Source organism: Branchiostoma lanceolatum, chromosome 8 (genome assembly GCF_035083965.1).
Source record: "Branchiostoma lanceolatum isolate klBraLanc5 chromosome 8, klBraLanc5.hap2, whole genome shotgun sequence".
Classification (NCBI taxonomy): Eukaryota; Metazoa; Chordata; class Leptocardii; order Amphioxiformes; family Branchiostomatidae; genus Branchiostoma; species Branchiostoma lanceolatum.
Window position 1 is genome coordinate 8317593 of NC_089729.1, and position 20959 is coordinate 8338551.

Consider the following 20959-nt stretch of genomic DNA (forward strand, 5'->3'; position numbering starts at 1 on the left):
ATATTCTTTTAACTTGGGAACGAGACTATCAAGATGGCGCTGTCCGTATCTGCTGGTGGGCGGGTCTGGAGAAAGTTTTGCAAAACTTTCAATTTCGGACCAAACTCAGCTCTGAAAAGATTTCCTACATGTACAGCGAACGGTAGGCTATACAGTACAAGCAGCGACAACGTGCTGGTCAGTAAGGATGAGAAAAGCGGCATCGCGACGGTTCGGATGAACAACCCTCCCGTCAACAGTTTGAACACCGCTATGCTCGTGTCCCTCAGAAGTTGTTTTGAAGAACTGGAGAACGACAAGAGCTGCAGAGCTCTCATCCTGACGTCACAGAAGCCAAAAGTCTTTTGTGCTGGGCTGGACATCTTGGAAATTTATCGGGTGACTATTTCGGAAAACAAACTGAGGGGTTGTGTACACGTCGATAATCTAGGTCAAAGGTGCTAAGCTATAGCTTGCAACAGTACTAGTGGACGCCCTTCCAATAATTATGGTGTGTTTGGGTCAAAAGTATCTTTAGGCAGGAGAGATTGGAGTCAGACCACAGTCCTCATACTAACGTTATCTTAATACTAGACACTCTAGACACCCTAAAACTGATACAAGGTCAAAGGTCAGGAAATAAAGAAAGATTGGTGGGAATTTGTGATGACCATGAAATGATAAGCCCTTTCATAGATTCGAGTATGCATGTGCAGTGTCAAAGGAGAAGGCCCTTGAGACGTAAACAGACCCATCTGGATATTGTTATGCAAATTGAGACAATGTCGAGAGGAGAACTATTAAATTAATAACAAGCCAGGGGCTTTCGCCTTTGACACTGCACATGCACACTCAAATCTACGAAAGGGCCTATTCGAAGTGCTGTCTTGATATGTAAATGACAGTTAGGACATCCAGGTAAATAGATATGCAGGGTAACTGTTAGTTACTGAAGCTACTGGACAGAATTTGGAAAGATCAGGCATTTCAGACAGCATTCGCTGTCTTTCGTCACTGACTAAGCGGGAAACTAGATTTATCAGGTTTTATAGTCAACTGACTGACTGAATTCATATTGGTATGGCTGAGTTATGTCATAAAACCTGGTAAATCCAGTTTCTCTTAAAGTCTCTTTAGTTACTGACAAAAAACAAAGCAGATGCTGTCTGAAACATCTGACCCTTTACAAATTTTTTATCCAGTTGCTTGAGTTGATAACTGTTACCTTGCAAATACTGTCTTCTTCATTAATAGTTTCTTTCCTTTTCCTTATCAAGACTTTCTTTCCTACAACTGTAGAAATCTCCAGACTATGTTGCTCAGTTCTGGGAGAAGCTTCAGGACATGTGGCTGTCGTTGTACGGTTCTCGTCTGGTTACCATGGCAGCCATCAATGGCCACTCCCCTGCCGGAGGGTGTTTACTCAGTCTGGCGTGTGATTACCGCATCATGGCAGAGGGAAAGTTTACAATAGGTAAACCTACAGATTTCTTCTCATCTATCACAAATACTAGTAGGGATGTAGATTTTTTTCAGGGCAGAAATCTTACTTATTTTTATTGCTGATGAATCATGTATGACTTAAGGGAAATCTAAGACTAGAGTAATAAAAAGGTTGACACGATTCTTGGCTCTAGTGGGCTCCTTATGTCAGCCCTCTATGAACACTATTGGGTTATAATTATCGGTATTGTCGGCATTTGCATGCTTGTATCCAATGGGTGCGCTTCACACCATGAAATGCGGTAACACTTCAGACTGCTTGCGCTTTTCTTAATTTCTGCTAGGGGGCGCAACCATATGCAGCAACAGGCGGACAGCTTTTTCCACCCCGAAATCGGACCTGACAGCTGTTTCCGCCAATCGGACCGGACAGCTAATTCCAACAACCCTTATGATGTGAAGATGAAAACCATGCCATTAGAATGACTTATTAAATGTGAAGTCATTCAGTGTCAGGATATGGAGTAGATGAACAAAAGTCTCATTCTGGAGGCTAAACCTCATCAGTCCACCTTGTTGTAGCAGAAATCGTTTTGGGATTGTCAAGCTGTTTCTTGTAAATCCTAACTTATTCTGATGTATTTACCAGGGCTGAATGAGACTCAGCTGGATCTTGTTGCACCATTCTGGCTGAGACAGACGATGGTTGATGTCATCGGGTACAGACAGGCTGAGATGGCTCTGATGATTGGGGCTCTGTATACATCTGACAAGGCCTTACAACTGGGCCTGGTAGACAAGGTAGGGAGGATGCAAGAGGATGGGGAAGGAAAGAAAGGGAAGTAGGGAGAAAGAGAGGGAAGGGGAAGGGAGTAAGTGAGGAGGAAAGAAGTGGCAGGGAGTTGAGAGAATGATGTATACGAGTTAGCAATTACATGTATAACAGAGTTGCAACTTGTAATTAAGCTCTACACGTTGCATGTTCTTCTCTCAAGTTCACTAAAAATCTATGTTATGTGTTATGTAATGTGGAGATGCTTCCTCTAAATGTTCATAAATTATGGGAAAAAATACACAGAATCACTGACTTTCCTTCTGTCATTCTGAGCTGTCAGCCAATCAGAGGATTGGCTTTACCTGAAGAAAGCATTTAGTTGACTCTCAGCATGCATGATTCGTTGACAGGTCAGGTTAGAGGTCCCACCCACAAGTGGCGGCCTCAGCCTGGTTTATCAGAGCCTCCCCAAAGTATATTGTATAGGTTGTGGACAAGGCTATGCGTAGAGTTCAGAACTGATGTTACATGATTGTGTGTTAACATTTTTCAGCTGGCTCCTATAGAAGATGTACAGACTGTTGCTGAAGAGGAGGTGAAGAATTGGCTGAAGATTCCTGACCAGGCCAGAGCCATCACCAAAATGGCGTCCCGGAAGCCGCTTCTCGATGAGCTGCGCAAACGAAAACAGGAGGACATCCAGACTTTCAGGGATGAGACCACCAGGGAATCAGTCCAAATGTCAATCCAACAGTACTTAGAAAAGCTGAAGGCTAAATGATTGTGGCCCACTTGCAACTGATTATTGAGAATGATAGCTAGAGTATTTAATGGAAGAAGGTGAAGTGATATGACTGTATTCGGTGAATCATACAAAGGCGTTTCTGTTTTTGAAATTTTGCAGTGTAGGTTTCTGTAAACTTGATGTTAGAAATTCTTGTATATGCAGATTGCAGAAGCTGGACCATATATCTTGGAAAGGGATCAATGTTACATTGCACATAATTTGATTACATTTGAGATTCTTACTTTCAAGCAAAACAAGTCAATGTGATGTCTGTGAATAAATAGAACACTTTCAAAAGTAATCAAAAGCCTATTATATTATGCTAGATATACTACTAAGTCAAGTTATCCATATTACACCAGTCCTTAAAAGAGCATAATGATCAACCATTGTTGCTCACTAAGGTACAGCATTACTTACATGTAACAAGTTATAATAATTATGTTAGTCATCAAAACATTCGATTAAGATTTGGTAAGGCTTAGGAAAAAATGTTGTATTTCCAGTTACCCGACTGACCCTAGAAAAAAACTGCTGACCATAGCCTTTTCTTGGTTGACCGCTGGTAAGATAAATAAAATTTTCAATCTGACATCTGAATGATGAAAATTCAAAACAGAATCCAGCAAGTGTTGCATATTCTTGACTTCCTGTATTTCATTCTCTGTTCAAGGACATTATATAGAATGTCCGTGCTCTGTTAATGGATAAAGGCTTTCAAAGGATGATGTAAGAATGTGTGGTGAACATTGTACACTATGTACAGTACATCTTTGTTCAGTTGATTGACATACTTGTAATTGTAAAATGCATATCTGTACAAATACAATATGATGTTGAAAATACCAGTGTCCTGAATCGATGCATTCCAGTTTTGCAATGTTAATATAAGTTAAACTGTAACATTATATCTTAGATCACTTCGGCCGAAATCTAAAAAAAACAACCATTTTTGGTAAAACGCACGAAAATGATGCGCGCGAGGATGTCATTGATATAATCAAGTCAACATGGCCTTGGGCCTAGCACGAAGGAGAAAATGTACTTGCAAAGTCAGCAAATTCCGCAAGAGGGCGCGAACAAGACGTGACGTCCAGTACAAAATGGTCGACAGGTTGAACACGTAACCAGCACTTCTCCGTTCGACGACAACCTTCGCGTTGTACCACTTTTTGAGACATTTTGACAGTACAGTGAGATTATAGATAACCATGGAGGACGGAGAAGACGTCGCCCTTGACTTTGGCAGCGAAGATGATGCTATGAGGCATAAGAGAGTTCGGTAAGTTGATGTGGGGAGGGGGGCGTCAAAGATAATGTCAGGTGCGATCTTACTGAACTGGCCACGTCACCCCATTCTACATAATTATAATTCGGCCAGAGTGTCATTGAAACTATAATTGTACCAACAAGACATTCAACAGTTCAGTGCAAGACTTTCGAAATAGTAGGGTATGTGTTGATGTAAAGAGTACATGCATATACTATAATGGCCATGTTAGATATGATAATTTATGTTTATTGCAAAATGCCCGAAGGTTAACGTTACATGCATAAGTTAGATATGATAAGGATGAATACAAAGCTCTCTAACTAGTATTAAAAACTAAAACTATAATTATGTAACGTTATGCTAATTCTTAAGCTAACTTGTTGGCTAGTCTACATTTACTAGTGGTCATCTTTCACAAAATAATCCTGTCATGATCATCTAACGTTACAAACTTTTTTTTTTGCTTTCAATTTTAGAAGTAAAAAAAAAAAATTGCTCTGTTTGTTCCACAGGCATCCAGTGGCATGTTTCTTCCACCTGTTCTTCCGTGTGCTGGCCATAATCACCTACCTGTTCTGTGGGCTCTTCAGTAACAGTTTCGTCACCAGTTTTGTCATCATCGTCATGATGTTGTCACTGGACTTTTGGACCGTCAAAAATATTACAGGTGAGCAGCTTTGTTGCATTTTTTATTACTTTCTTTGATTGTATTTTAATGTTACATCTGTAATACAATGCTGCTACATGCATAACGTTACATACTTTTTGTATATTTAAGAATATGCCTTTTGGCAAACTAGATTATCCTCCTTTCTTCTTATGCCCCTTTCCACTAGACTGCGATCACTGACCATGAGTGAGCGAAATTAAATTTTGATTTGTGTGACCCTTGATTTTGAAACTGGAATATGATGCATGATGCAAAAGTATTATTTAAAAGACAACAAAACTTACAAAAGTACTAGTAGAGAGATTTGTTCCTCATCTATGCAATTTGTTGAGCGATCTTTCAAATATTTAGTTGCTCATCGGTCGCAGCCTCTAGTGGAAATTTGTTGTTAACAGATCTAGAGTTGAACATTTCTTCACAGTCTGCCCTTTTGTCCCCTGTACAGGCAGACTACTGGTAGGCCTGCGATGGTGGAACCATGTCGACGAGGACGGCAAGAGTCACTGGATATTTGAGGCCAGGAAAGTGAGTCCTAAGTTATCTAAGTTGTCTCCTGGAGTAAGTTCGAATTCCTAAAGAGCTGTGGAGTTTTAGGTAAACAACCAGCATTTCTTTAGTTTCTGTACTTCAGAAAGGCAACAGTAATTTGATTTCAGTAAAGTGTCGTATCACCGAAGACTTACTATGATATGAGATAGATTCAATATTCATCCTATTGAAACAGCATAGAAGATTTGAGGTGCCTTTGTTATTACACCAGTGAGCTGGTTTTTGAAGCATTTTTCTCTCCTTGCCCCAGAAACCAGGCACCCTGCCGCCCACAGCTGCGGAGTCCCGTGTGTTCTGGCTGGGACTCATCATCTGTCCCATCATCTGGAGTCTCTTCTTCTTTGGAACTCTGTTTGCTCTCAAGCTGAACTGGCTGGTAATTACATCATAGTAATCTGTAGTGTGATTCTTTAAGAAAAGTTTCATTTAGTACATGTAGGTTGTCATCTTGATTATCATCAAAAGCATAAAACGTGATGAGTAAGAACCATGAGAGTTGTCTTAAATACTTGCAGACTTATCTCTTAAGCCGTCATTTGTAATTAGTTAAGTTCAAATGTAGTAGGAACTTAAAAGTTGTCTGTCATGACCTTCATCATGTCCACTGCCCCCCTCCCCCCAGGCTGTGGTTGTGGTAGGACTCTCCCTGAGTGCTGCAAACCTGTACGGCTACATCAGGTGTAAAGTGGGCGGCAAGAAGAAGCTGTCGTCAATAGCAACCAACTTCCTGGGCCAGCAAATTCTACAGAGGGTAAGAAACTCCATTTTAATGACTCTGTGGTTACAAAGATTGAACCATGTGATATTTAATCTCTTTTGAAATATTAGAAAGAATGGCAATAAGAGCTTGCTTTAACTTTAAGGAGAGGGGGTGTTTCTGTCTGTTAGTCTGTCCGTATGATATACAAAATAGGAAGCAGGTTTAACTGTCTTTTAAGATACTTATGTATCAGCCCAGGTGCTGTTTAATGCTATCTAATGAGGATGCCCCTACTGTTGTTGAATTTTTTAAACTGTATACAGCAGCTAATTTGTTTGTTTATTCGTAGGGTAGCAGCTAAGAAGGCTTGCCCCTCTCAACTGTTTTCCTTCTTTGCAGGCAACAGCTACAACACCTACTGATGCTTAGGGGAACTACCAGTTTAGCAGAGAAAGAGGAGATTATGTCAACGGTCAAAATTGCTTGCTTTATAAATGAAAATGGGGGAAGAGGTGGCTATAATTGGTTTGTACCAGAGACCGTACATAAAGGTCAGGTACATAAGGTAGTTAAACCTTCTCGCTGCTGCCTAACTCTGTAACCAGTAGGGAATCGGGTGACAAATGGCTACTTCAGTGAGCTAAAGGTTAAGATATCTGTGCAAAGTGATATTTTTACCTGATTTATTTAAGTAGCTACTAGAGTTGTTGCAAGGGCTAGTACAGAGTTTTCTGGAAGGGATTACTGAAAGAAGGTACAGAACTGCCTTTGTGGGATGCCACTTAACCTGCTATTTAACCTGCCAGTAGAGTCTGGTACCTACAGCCACTAAATGCTACAGAACTTGGATAGTTTGCCCAGGAAAAGGCTGTGCTTTAGATCAATTTTGTTTTTAGAATTTGCATGTTTTTGTATCTCGACATAAAGTTTTCGAAATTCCTATTTATTATATCAAAAGCTTTCAGCTCTTCCAAATGACTGAGGTTGTATTGTATTTGCAATATTAGCTTACAGTATATGGGATGTATATATTTATTATTTCATGATGTAATCATCTTTAGGCAATGGTTGAATCAAGATTTGAGATCAAGAAGTCGTTCTGACTGGCACTGATGTACATGAATTCCTGGTATGCCTTGCCTCTGTGTACAGAGAGATTAATATGTAAAATTCCTGTAACAGAATTTCCCAGTTGGAAGATATTGGAGAGATATAGTTTGTGTACAAGCTTAGGGTAATTGATGTTTATAAATGCAATAAGAATCATACACTCTGGACTTTCAATATTATTGAATAAAGTTATGGTGTGAAGTGACATTTGTTGAATTTTCTGTAGCTTGCATATATTTTGATAGCCTGCATGGCCATGAGTGCCGACCAAGTTAGTTTACTGAGGTTCCCATACATATGTGAGCCCTGCAAAACTAACTAGGATGACATCCTGACTAATACGTTGATAGGTATACCCATAGAATACTGTTAACAATACCACAGGGATACCAAATGTTCTCAACTGAACACACAAACTTTATTACAGAGAAGTGAACAAAATATACACATTACAGCTGTGGGCAAGGGCATTCTTGTAAAATGCAGACACTGTTATCATATTTGCCCTTTTGTATGAGAATTTCTAAGCTTACAGCTTCATCAGAATTCTATATCATATAAATGTTGTTGAAGTATTTTACATCTTTTCCAAGCTATTTTCCCCCAAGTTTTGCAATGCACTTTGATTCCCATTAGGGGTATGTCATCTGAGTTTACCATGGAGAAACACATGTAGATAGATATCTCACTTTTTCTAAATATTTTGTGAAAGTATTTTTAAAGTGTTACATATTCAATTCAAAGTTTACATCTCCAAATTTGATGCTCACAATGCGCAATGTTTTGTGCAGTGCAGAATTGCTAAAAGGTAGCTTGACTGTTAAGTTTGGTAAAATAAGGTTTCAAGGTACATTTTCCGAAATGTTATACACTTTACACCTTACACAGTACATTTTGTCTATGAGATGATGCTAATTTCAATACACAAATGAGTATAGTTTTTTGTCTTTACATGAAGATTGTCCCATTGAAAGTGGAGGTGTGACACATTTGATAGGCATTCAAAAATATCTATTTTACACTATGACGTCTCTAGGCACTGTCTTGAACCACCCCTCTAGACTGCAGAGTGAGCGTGACCCTCCGTAGGGCAGGCTGTGCATGGGGGTACTCCTGATTCAGTCTGTCTACAATGGCGTTGAGGGTCTGCATGCGGTCTAGCTGTTTCTGTGTTTCATTCTCCAGTGCTGTGTCTGTCCTGCACAGCAGCTTGTACCTGCCATCCTTCAGGGACTGGTAGTGTTTCACCTTCTGTTGTTTAGAAACCAGCTCCGCAAGGTTCTAAAATGAGGAGGAGGATTTTGACATCACCGGTAAAAAGTATTTACATCATGGTCATTGGCTTAGTCTGATTGTATTCAAACAACTGATTGCAATTTTAATATTACTAAACAGTAAGATTTCGAAATCCCAATTGCAACCATTCTTTTGATAACGTGTAAATGTATAATTATGCAAAGTAACCAAAAGATGGCTGCATTGCAATAACAGTAAAGGGAAGATTGGGGATAATGCACGCAAAAAAATCTCAGATTTGAGAAAAAAATTACAGAACAATAGAAAAGTGCAGAACATCATTGAAAAAACTACTTTACACAAACCGCTGAACTCGCATATTTCAACACCATCCTCTCTACAATGCTTTCAAATCACCCCCTAACAGAATATTGGCAAATGAATGTGTTTCTCACCCTCTCCTTGATCTCCTGCATGTTGTCAATATCGCCCTCTAGCGTGTCCACGGAGCTCTGCAGCTGTTGACAGTTCATCTGTTTCTCCTCCAGCATCTTGCTCAGCCCCCCCTGCTGGTCACGCAGCTCCTGGATCTCACGGTCACATCCATTCGCATCCTGGGTGGAAAAGGGAAGTATGATAGGTATACACATTACCTGAACATGGCTAAAGGGTTCAAAATGCCACTAGATTAATGGCACTAGCTTACATGACAATGTGGTCAAGAAGAAATATGGATTAGTAGCTGAGATGGGTGGACAAGTCATCAAAGGAAACAACAAGATTCATTGGCATCACGCATCAAGAGGTGGTTGGAGAGGTATGATGAGTTTACACATTGGCTTAACATCTTTGCTAGATAAATGGCTGTGGTCACACAGCAATATGGATAGCAGCTGAGATTGGTGGAGACGACATCAAAGATAACAACTACATCGCACACGACAGACACGCTGCTTATCTGTATTTTAAAAGGGAGCTTTAGGATGATTGTCTTCTTAAAGAATCCTTAGCCTCTTGGTGGATTAGACCTCCTTTCCTAGCCAACTTTAAGAAATTAATAGTCAAACTTGTGAAAGCCCAGACCGAACCTACCTGAGCGGTCTGCTTGATTTTCTTCCTCATCTCTCCCAGTTTCTTCTGGAAGTTTCCTTGCGTCACCACCTTCTTGTTGGTCTTGGCCTGGGCGTCACCCCGCACCCAGATGGTGTCTCGGCGGGACACGGTGGACTCCATGTCGCGGATCATCTTCTCCTGCTGCTTCATCAGCTGGGAGTAACGCACCTGTGTAGTGTAAGGACTGTGGTTAGCACACAGAACAAGTTTCTGCTTCATCAGTTGGGATTAATGCACCTGTGTAGTGTAAGGACTGTGGTTAGGACACAGAACAAGTTTCTACTTCATCAGCTGGGAGTAACGCACCTGTGGGGTGTAAGGACTGTGGTTAGCACACGTCTCTGCAATAAGGTTCTACTTCATCAGCTGTGAGTATGTTGAGGTGTAAGGACTGTGGTTAGGACACAGAACAACTTTCTGCAACAAAACTTCAGGGTATGCTTGTTGTCTTGCAATGGGACAATCTTCTGAGAAAACAATTGGGTGTGGTACAATTTGTTCTAAAGTAAACTCAAGTAAACTCAAGTAAACTCAAGTAAACTAAAGTAAACTTAACTAAACTAAACTAAACTAAACTAAAATAAGCTAAAATAAACTAAACTGTCACAGTAAAATCACAACTTTGGATTTTGAGTATCAGATGCTGTGGGACATCGTACCTCCATGCGATGGATCTCGGCCTTCATGGCATGGATCTCTCCTTGCCCGACCTCGGAGTCAACCGCAGATCGCACCTCACGGGCCAGCTGGGTCTTCTTCTCCCACAGCATGATCTGACGTCTGCATAGAGAGGGAACGTGTTATACAGGAGTCTAGACATACCTACACTAAGAATCTGTTACACATCAATTTTCTGGATCTGATGTGGAACAAAAAGAAGCTGTTGCTCTACATGTATATTGAGAACATAAACCTATCCTTTATTACACATATCAAATAGCTATCACCAAGCACTGTAACTTTCCAGGAAATCATCACAATTTTGGTGCCATAAATCTCCCATGAAGAACGTAGACAAAAGTCAGACACCCAGGTAGAACATTACGTAACAAAAAATTAATCAAGCGACTGGATAAATACTCTAATGAGTTAAATATTTCACAGAGCATCTGCTATCTTTCATCAGAGATGGAGAACGAGGTGTGCATAACTGATCCCCCATAAAGCGTGCATCAACTGATCAAAACATCAAGCTGTTAAATAACAGATCTACATCATGTTCACCAAATTTAGTCAATGGACAACTAGAAACAGGGAAGACTCACTCTGCCTCCACCAGGCTGTTCAGTAGCCTCTCCTTCTCCTCCTGCAGGGCTTCTAGGCGCTCCTGCATGCTGATAGAATCGTGCTCAGCCTCCCTCAAGGCTGCGATGAAGTCGTTTTCTACCAAGATGTTGTCCTGAGAGAAACAATGAAAGAAGAATGCTCACAGATGTTCTTCCATGGATATTTCTTCTTAAACACTCTCACCTGCTTTCTTTTGACCGTCAAAAGCCAATCATTACATTTGGTGGCACACATGACTTGCATACTTACCGCATTGCCCTCTATCATAATAGTAATTCTGAAACAAGCTTGATACTCTTTCCACATTTTTTTCTTTTCTCTGCCTGAACTGTACTGTAACAGTCAACTCAACTAGGAAGTCCCAAAATTGACAGAGATAGTGAAATTGACCCACCTGTTGCATCCCATCCTTCAGCTTGTTCTCCTTGGTCAGCAGGGTGTTGAGTTTGACCATGTCGTTGCGCATGTTACTGATGCTGTGGTCAATGTCCTTCTGTTCACGCTGGTGACCCTCGATCTCATCTGCAACGCAAGGGGTGGTGTTGTTAAAATATTCGCAACAAGGGATGGTCAAGATACCAGGGACATGTACAGAGCATCATGAAGATACATGTAAATCTTTCTGAGTGTGTATTGGTACCAAGAGTCAAATGTGTGGGTTTGTTTTGAAAAGCCTAATCAAATGACAGAAAAGTCTAGAGAAATGAACACATTAGTCAACTAGTATACGTAGTACACAATTTTGTAAAATGCTAACTTGATTCTGAGAGAAAAATTTATTTGAGTTAACTATAGAGCTAAGTACAATTCAGAAAGGTGGTACAAAACATAGTTCACTTTCTACAGCTAGTATAAAGACTTTCAATCCTGAGTTTCTTCTAAGTGAGTAAGGACAATTGCTTCAAATCTACTTTAAAAATACTAACTTTCAATCCTGAGATTCGTCTAACTGGGTATGGACAGTTGCTTTTACATTAAAAAGGCCAACTTTCAATCCTGAGTTTTTTCTGAGAGAGCAAGACATTGATAGTACTAACTTTCAATCCTGAGTTTCTTCTGGGTGAGAATGGACAGCTGTTTCTTGAGCCGCTCCAGGTCCATGGACTGCTCCTCCCTGTCCTTGGTGAGTTTCACCAGCTCCCCCTGCTGACGCAGCCAGAACTGCTGCAGCTCCATGATCTCCGCCTGACGATCCTCGATCTGCTTGTTCATCGCCTTGATCTGGATCTCCAACGGCCCCAACTCCTCGCCCTGAGAAGAATTAGATTGTCTCTTAACAATTGTCCCTCTTATAGGCTTGTAACAGCCTAGTATAAAGTAATAAATGTCCACATTCAAAATGAGATATCAAAACCGGGAGTTCTCCTACCAATACGCCTAAAATATAACCATTCCATCCAGCCCTTCTTGGGTTATCTTGCTAATGTACAGAATGGCTGACAACTGATGCCCACAATATAACCTGGGCCTATTTTGGGCAGCTGTAAATGGATTGATTAAACATTTTCTGTGTTTATCTTACAAATTGAACTGCCTCTAATACTAGTTACAGGAATCCTTGGGATGTAACCTTCTCCTCCAATATGTATCTATTCCTTTCATGTACATTTTGCATTACTCAAAGCCAAGAATCAAAACCAATTAGCATACCCCAGTACTAGTCAGCAGCTGGTCCACTCTCTTGTTGTACTGGTCGATGACCCCCTGCTTCCTCTCGATCACGGCGTTCCTCTTGATGATCTCGCTCTCACTCTTGGAGATCATGTCGTTCTTCATGCGGATCTCCTCATCCAGCTCCTCCATGGTCTTCTGCAGACGCTTGATGCGCGACGTCGTGTACGAGATCTCCAGGATGTCGCGCGAAATCTCGTTCTCAACCTTTGCCACCTCTGCTTCCTGTGCAGTGACGGAAAATGATCAAAATGAAAAATCTTATAACTGTCACAGTGTAGAAATTGTCATAATTTTCTTACAAAACAGCTCAAAAATACAAATTTAAAGGTAGTTTTGGAAAACTATGTTTTGGATAAAGGTTAGACATTTAGGTAAACAATATTTACAGACAATTGAATCCCTTAAGGCACAGAGATTACTTTTGGACATTTTGAGTGACATCCATCACTTTTCTTCAGCATCACCAAAATGAACTGGTAGAAGGAATCAATACCAGCACATGAGAAAATACAACAACGTCTGAGCATACCAGCTCTTTCTTCCTCTGCCTGAGCTTGCTGGTCATCTTCTTGGTGTAGAGGGCAGCCTTGTCCATGGTGAGCTGGGACCGCATCTTCTCCATGATGGCGTCCTCCAGGTTCACCTTCTCCTGGTACTCACGCTCGATCTGCTTCCTCAGCGCATTCAGCTCGTTCAGACGCAGAGTGCGATCCTGGGAAAAGATGCTTGGTAAGTAGTCTTTTCGTTTTTGTGTTTTAAAACAGACAGCATTGTGTTTCGTGTAGCCTGGATTGTATCAAGATAACTCCAAAAAGGGACCAAACACATATCAACAGGCTCTGAGGAAGGATAAAAAATTGGACTCGAGCAGGCATACTACAGCTAGAATCGGCTGTCCATGTCTTCATAAATCTTCGCTTGTGCTTCTCTCGAGCATGTTTTAAGAACCTACCACACTTATTGAAAAGAGTAGGAATCCATCCCAGAGTGACTACATGTAGGTCAACTCTGTCAGTCTGGTCACAGCTTAACACAGCTTGTACCTAGTGTACAAAACTGGTGTGTTGTGCCCAAAGGCGGTTTAACACTTATGTGGAACAAACAAACAAACAACTTACAGTAGTCGCCCTGTTGAGTGCCTGTTCTGTCTCATGCAGGGCGCGGGTGTAGGTGGTGTACTCGGCCTTGATGGCCTCCTGCTTGGTCTGGCTCTGCGCCATCAGCCTCCTGGTGGTGCTGATGTCCGACTCCGTCTTGTTCAGCACCATGGTCAGCGTCTCGTTCTTCTCCTGCTCCTTGGTGATGGACTTCTTGTACCCGTCGATTTCAGTCTCCAAGGACAGGACGCGCTGCCTTTGATCACTGTTGGCAAATCATACATTCAGTTACCCAAGGTAGAATTCCTGGTAAGACACACAACATACATTTTGAGACAGTATATAGATTGCTGCAATCCTAGTCATTTGATAACTTTCTTTGCACTTTAGTATGGTCAAACGTGTCCGTAGTGATCCCACAATGGGCACGGCCATGGTAGACTGGTAGTCACTATTGACAAGATTCTAAATGCTTGGGTTAAAGGGAAAAATAAGCTTCTAAGTGACCACAAAAGGTCACCACAATAGCCAGGTGGCCCCTATGCAGAGGTGGTCCCTATTACATGTTTGACTGCATTTTGTGTGATTCCATCACTTAGAATGGTGGTAGGTAGAAGACTGGATGACTGGATGACTGATCTATGTCCTGTATACAAATTGAACGTAACTTATAGTTTTTTGATAGGCAGACATGTACTATCAATTTCTTCAAACACTAGAAATACTGAAGAAGTGACATGACATCTATATGTACTATGCAGTTACTCACTCCAGTGCCTGGTTCATGGCAGCGTGTGCCTCGTCCCTCCTCCTCATGCCGATCAGACTACTGGTCCACTGCTGGAACAGCTGCTTCTTCTCCAGGTTTATCGCCTGTAGGGCAACAGATATGGGTTAATACGTCAAGAGCTGCATGCATAAAAACCTATACTTAACTGCTCTACAGTCACCAACTATAAAAGCTAGCAAATTGTTAACATGTTCATTGGATCTTCCTTCTTAGGATGGTCCAAGAAATATATGAAAATCATTCTCTCTCATCAGAGCGTTTTCTTAAAGCAAGAGTTTGTCATTAACTGTGAGAAATCTTCTGAGTAATGAACTTGAACCCACGTCTATTTCTGTGCGAGCCTCTGACACCGCCTCCCGGGCAGCCTTGGTCTCCTCTGTCTGGGCAGAGGTCTGAGCCTCGTACAGGGCGATCTTCTCCCTCAGGTCATCCACAACATCTACCAGCCGGTCAATGTACAAGTCCTGCAGGAAGGGAGAGGTTTGGTGAGCAACGATTAACACTACTTCTAGTAGGTTGTGCTAGCAGTGTATCTGTGAATCAAAGTCGTAAAAACAGACATCTGCCCTTTGGTGGCAAGTAATGGAACTACATGATAAAACAGTACTACACGATCAAACATCTTCACATAATCCCTGATAGACACTGATATTTGGTGACCAAAAAGAGAGGCCAGAAGCCTGTAAATGTGTATTGTGCACAAATTTGGCCAGATACCTGCTGTTTCTTAGCCAGCTCAGATTTTGCCACTTCCGTGTCGGCCTTTTCTGCTGCCCTTTTCATGACAGCGATGTCCGACCTAACGTCCTCCTTGGCATTCTGCATGTACAGCAGCCTGGTGGCCAGGTTCTCTGTCTCTGTCTGAAGCTTGGCTCCTGGGGGAGGGGGGCAAGTAGAGAGCAACATGTTGGATGATCATAAGCAGTAGATACAGTCATACATTTTCATTGTAAAATTCACACAAATGCACAGTCATGTACACACACACTTTCATACACATGCATGCATGTGCATACATACACACACACACACACACACACACACACACATACATACATACACACAGACACTCTCATGCACACACATACACCCATGAAACACACTCTCACAGTCACACAACACACATAAAAACACACTTTCATACACAAAGTACACACACATACACAATCACACACACACACGTACCTGTGGTCCTTTCCAGCAGCACGTTTTGTTGCACATCCTTGTACGTCAGCCGGACGCCGTCCAGTTTCTCCTCGGCCTGCTGCTTGCCCTGATGCACGTTGGCGTAGGTGTCGTGTTTCCTCTCCAGGTTCATCTGGTTCCTGGCCAGCTCCTGCTGCAGACCGTACAGCTGCACACCCAGGTCCTCATGCTCCTGGTGCTTACTCTTCGTCGCCTCTTGCTGTGTAGAAGACAAGGCATGGTTAGTCGGTGATGCTAAACCTAGATAATCTTAAATGTCCTGAATACATAAATCATATTTTCTACCTCAGCCAGCAGTTGAGTTACATTTTGCTTGCTTACTCTTTCAGTGCTTCTCAGTTTTCCACCGATACGTCAAGTACAGTTACAGGAAATTCATCATACTAGATAAGAAGAGTACACACTAGTGCTAGTTTTAAGATTGCTGATCTCAGGAAGATTGGTAAGTGTTGACTCACGATTTCCTTCAGCTCCAGTGTGATCCTTTGGTTCTGTCTGGACAGCTGAGCATTCAAGGCCCTCTGGAACCTGAGCATCAGGGGCTGGATGGTAAAGGGAAGGGAAAAGAGTTACATTACTAAAAGATAAAAACATTGTCCAATTCCGCTGATTTTACGGAAGTGATTCATCTGTTAACATTGCATCTGCTTGCCAACTAGATGGCTTATAATTCATAGACGCAGCTGTATTATACATGTTACATGTAACTTACAACAACCAAGCAGATATTGAGTTACGGAATCAATGCCTTAAAGACAAAAATGAAGGGCATGTATTGGTAGGGCTGTATGTAGCCCTACACAAGTATCTAGTAGCTGCAGCCACAGCTTCAATTTTAGCTGCGCTTAAGTGCATGTGCACCTGTATTTTAAGTCCAGTATTGGTAAGTATGGCTGACAGTTACGTCTAATCCAATCATACTGACAACACAGAGATAAAATTCATGTCTCATGGCTTACGTGGTCGGGGTCCAGCACCACCATCTCGCTCTCTCCCTCGCTCTCCGAGTCGGAGTACCCATCCTCCGCATCCTCCATCTCCTCTGCACCCTCCTCCAGATCGCTGTCCAGGCCAGGCTGTGTCTCGAACCGTGTCATACCCGTCGGCAGCTCTGTACTGATCATGCCAGCACTAACCCCTCCAGCACTGAAACCTGCGATTCAAGGTACCACAGAGCCATAACTATAAGTATAAGAAAGGTGTTTTTACATTTCTGAGCTTCCTGGCTATCAGGGCCTGTATAGAAATCAGACAAATTTACAATCCACTAACAACTATGCTTGCCACGCATTCACCCCTATGGGCCTGTACTCATTATTGGTTACAGGACATTGCACACTACATGATTATGTAACACTGTTAACTTCTAGTATGATTTGAAATAGTAATCTACCAAATACTGTCAGAGGACTTCAAAAGATACACAATGTACAAAGAGCAGATGAATTTTCAAGCTAATCAACATCATTCCCCCATCCCTCAGTAAGACAGCCAGGGCTACATAATTCCCATTTAGAATTATAGCCTGTCATTATTCCTTATCCAAAGACTTACCAGTCTCACTAGCACCCGTCCTTGATGCGACCCGAGGCCCGCTGGGAGGCCTCTCACCCTCAGCAGGGGGTTCCCCTGGACGGCCGCTGCCAGGCCGACCGCTGCCGGGACGACCGCTGCCGGGACGACCGCTGCCGGGACGACCGCTGCCGGGACGACCGCTGCCAGGACGACCGCTGCCGGGTCTCTCTTCACCTGACCTGGCACTTCCTGTAACCAACGCATCATAACAAGGAATTCAAACTTCATTCCTTTCTGTAACTGTGTAATATCTAAGAAAAGAAACAAGTTGTTCTCAGAACAGATGGAAAACAGAACAAGGATGACTTTCGTAATAGTCTAAGGAAAGTCGATGAAAGATAAACATCCAGATCATGAGATAATCAATATTAAGGCTACTCAAGCAATTTATGGATAAGTTTTGAAAACCAACAGACATTTCAGACAGCATCCCCTGACTTCTCTCTGTGACTAGTAACCAGTTGCTTCAGTTGCTTTTGTATGTACTCCATGGAAGGTATAACTCAGAAGATATTGAAATATTGGCCAGTAAAGGCCATTTAGGGTTTGTTAATCAAGAACCTTAAAGTTATTTTCCGATGACCTACCAACACAACAAAGCTACTCACTGAAAGATGCAAACATGTAAGAATACTACTGGTGCCTAGAAATAAGTTCAAGATCATTACAACAATGTCCCATTGTCTCACCGGCTCTGCTGGTAGGTTTAGATGGAGGCTTGGTTAAACTGGCGGGACGTTCCACTTCTTCTGCAGGGGGCTCAGCCTCTTCTGCTGCCACCTCCCCTTCAGCAGGGGCTTCTGCAGGGGCTTCCTCCCCCTCTGCCACTGGCTGAGATGGTTCGGCCTCAGGTTGCTCAGCATCTGGAACAAAACAAAAAAGTTATAAAGATGTACCACAACTTAATGTTTCCTGTAGACAGATATCAAATAGAGATCTTAATTTTTCCTCAAGTCAAATATCAAGATAAGTACATCCCTTACTTTTTCTGTAGTTAGAAAAAGGAAAGGATTTAAACTTTAAAGGTTTATCCATAATATGATAAGTAGTAAATTTTACCTTCTGGCTGTTCTGCACCTCCAGGCTGTTCTCCCTCTGCAACCTCCCCCTCTGGTTGCTCTGCCCCGGCTTCTGCTGGCTGTTCTGTTGGCTGCTGCTCCTCCCCTCCCACTGCTGCCTGTTCTGCAGGCATGTCTGGTAACTTGAACTGTAAATGTGATGAAACATGTACTTTTTTTAAAAGTGACAAAATTGAAAACAATCTATACAGACTACATAGTGCACGCGGCACGGCAATCAAACACACATTGTCAACCATGTTGACCTGCAAAGAAAAGTCACACAGAAATCTGATAACTATCACCAAAAAGAAATGAACAGGTAAAAATATCTGATTAGAAAGGAAAAACCTCCTGGACCAGCAGAACACTTGGCTGAGGTCCTCAACATCACACTAATAATCCAAAAGCTACATAGATATACACAGTGTATGGGATTTACAAAAAAAGGTGAGTTTAAAACACAAACACACAGACCAATTAGTTCACAACAAAGCTGTTAGACACACAGTGAATGACAGTGATGCAGCACTCGTTACCTCTTCCTCTGTTGATGGCTGTGAAGGGAGGACGATGGACAGATGGAAAGACACAAGACATGCACAGGTTAGAGCCAAGCTAGGTGAAGGTTTTGAGCATGCATGCATGATCAATTGGGTGATAATCATCAGCTAGAGAGTGATCACTTTTCATTATCAAAGAGGTTTTGCCACTCTTAGTACAAATGTATATAGCAGGACATCATATTCACAATAATATTCCTACACATACCTAGAAACAACATTGTTCCAACAAGTCAAGTACACACAAAGCTAGTTAAAACCAATTGCAAGGTGATATTAGAATAACTAGAACATGTTTTCCATGTATGTTTTTCAATACTTCAAGTATTTACTGACAAAATTTGGCAAAGTGAAGTCCTATCCCAAATGACAATTATTTTAAGAAGTAAACAATGCAGGGCCTACAGCATGAACTTTGAGTAATGTTGGCAGAGCTACTTACCTCTTTTAGAGCTTTGACGGTGACCTGTGACACCACATCTGTGACAGACTTGGCAGATGCAGGTCTACTGGGGTCTTTCTCCTCTGCAGGCACCTCCAAGGCTTCTGCTGCCTCTGCTGAATAGTCCAAAAGTGACGTAGTACATTGTTAATTCCTTCAAGACATCAATCTTGCAAAGTCTTAACAGAAGGATATTCCAACAATAACACATACCCACTTTGAGAACAAATTAAAGGTCCCATAGCTATCATACATACACAAGAAAGTTCTGCAAATAACAAAAGGATCAACAAATATCTTGTGCAACTTAAAGATTGTTGAGAGTTTCTGAATCGTAGAACTGCAGTAAACAATGGACTCACCAGGAGGAGCTTCTGCTTCAGGAGGAGGAGGCTGCTCAGCTTCCTCTCCGTCCTTCACTGATGGGGGCCTGGGAGGGAAATATGACTCACAATCATCATCTTTGAAACAGGTGGCATATCTTTAAATACATTGTGTACTTAATTGTGGGTTGACAACATCTAAACATATGATGGTCATGCCATTTTTTTGTTCATTTCTTAGCTAATGTCATTATGTCACTGTGTTGTCCTGTCATTGTATCTTAAACATTATGTCTCATTTAATAGCCATATCATTGAACACATATCAAGATCCTGTTGTAGTCATGTCTGTAATGTTAGAAGTACCAAATGGTATCCTTTACTCTGTCATTTAGGATGCAGCTGTCAATATTTCTTGGAAAAAAAAATCAAAATCATACAGACCTTGAAGGGAATCACACAACTATGGTACATCTGTGATTCCCATCAAATTATGGCAACTGCCAAATCAATTACCATCTTGATTTCATCATTCTTTTTATTTTCAAGAATACCAAGAAGTAAATGTACAATCATAACAAATCATGTGTATTGCTATTGCACTTACTCAACAGAATAGGATAAATGAGTGCTCAAATGTTGAAAAAATTCAACACATGTGCAATGCTTAGGTTACGTCAAGAAACACTAAAGATCATTCAACAAATTATTTATTTTCTGTGTTATACCACAACACTCAACATAAACACCTGATATATGATCAAACAAAAACTTCATGAAACATAATGATTTTTGTCAATCTATAGACTCCAATTAACCACAATATATCTGGGGTTTTTGAGCAACAAGAAACAAAAGTTAGATACTTTGATTTTCATTTAATACGAGAGAAAATGTCGAAGGAAAATCACAAATTTCATACCTGTCCTCTTGATCCGCCATGTTGGTTGTTGCCAAGGCAGGAAAACACTCTGAAGGATCACGGGAAGGAAAGTCGTTCCCAACACCCCGTGGTTGTTATCTTGGGAACGAGAAAGTTAGACGAAGCCACTAAGTAAGTGGTAAAATACTTACAGTTAATCTAATTATTTCCACAATATTATGTTACAAGTATATCTAAGGATCATATATACTTAGTTAAAGTAAAACTTCAAGTTTTTAACTAACACTTAACTTTATATTGATATTTGTTGTATATTGATTACTTTATTTGGCCAGTCAACCCCTGTATGACTATGTGGACTGGTCGTAGATAAGTAACAATTTTGAGAGATTTCATTTCATCATGTGGAACGCTTGTTGGACACAT

General features: G+C 41.4%; 3 protein-coding genes across 5 annotated transcripts; 2 read left to right on the top strand and 1 right to left on the bottom strand.

Annotated features, from left to right (window-relative positions):
- Window positions 1-2: 2 nt before the first annotated feature.
- On the top strand, window positions 3-3083 carry LOC136441008 (enoyl-CoA delta isomerase 1, mitochondrial-like). Its single transcript, XM_066437235.1, has 4 exons — window positions 3-378; window positions 1279-1453; window positions 2072-2223; window positions 2751-3083. Exons 1-4 carry the CDS (start codon window positions 34-36, stop codon window positions 2976-2978), a joined length of 900 nt encoding a protein of 299 aa, XP_066293332.1. The 5' UTR covers window positions 3-33; the 3' UTR covers window positions 2979-3083.
- A 963-nt stretch (window positions 3084-4046) lies between these two features.
- LOC136441011 (Golgi apparatus membrane protein TVP23 homolog A-like) lies at window positions 4047-7491 on the top strand. The gene is made up of 6 exons (XM_066437239.1): window positions 4047-4266; window positions 4770-4924; window positions 5373-5452; window positions 5727-5852; window positions 6099-6227; window positions 6576-7491. Exons 1-6 carry the CDS (start codon window positions 4196-4198, stop codon window positions 6603-6605), a joined length of 591 nt encoding a protein of 196 aa, XP_066293336.1. The 5' UTR covers window positions 4047-4195; the 3' UTR covers window positions 6606-7491.
- Window positions 7492-7689: 198 nt separating this feature from the next.
- On the bottom strand, window positions 7690-20681 carry LOC136441009 (coiled-coil domain-containing protein 40-like). 3 transcript variants are annotated; one of them, XM_066437236.1, is made up of 23 exons: window positions 20573-20681; window positions 19690-19757; window positions 19328-19443; window positions 18862-18879; window positions 18324-18471; window positions 17954-18127; window positions 17244-17453; window positions 16649-16842; window positions 16148-16231; window positions 15669-15888; window positions 15201-15358; window positions 14807-14947; window positions 14463-14566; window positions 13715-13958; window positions 13126-13308; window positions 12573-12818; window positions 11960-12173; window positions 11317-11444; window positions 10901-11034; window positions 10295-10415; window positions 9615-9803; window positions 8978-9136; window positions 7690-8567 (listed from the first exon to the last, which is right to left on the bottom strand). In XM_066437236.1, the coding sequence occupies exons 1-23, from the start codon at window positions 20590-20592 to the stop codon at window positions 8319-8321; spliced, it is 3522 nt and encodes a 1173-aa protein (XP_066293333.1). In that variant the 5' UTR covers window positions 20593-20681; the 3' UTR covers window positions 7690-8318. The 3 variants fall into 3 exon arrangements, with proteins under 3 accessions (XP_066293333.1, XP_066293334.1, XP_066293335.1); XM_066437237.1 differs by lacking the exon at window positions 18862-18879; XM_066437238.1 differs by lacking the exons at window positions 7690-8567; window positions 8978-9136; window positions 9615-9803 and adding an exon at window positions 9900-9941.
- Between the last annotated feature and the right edge of the window lie 278 nt (window positions 20682-20959).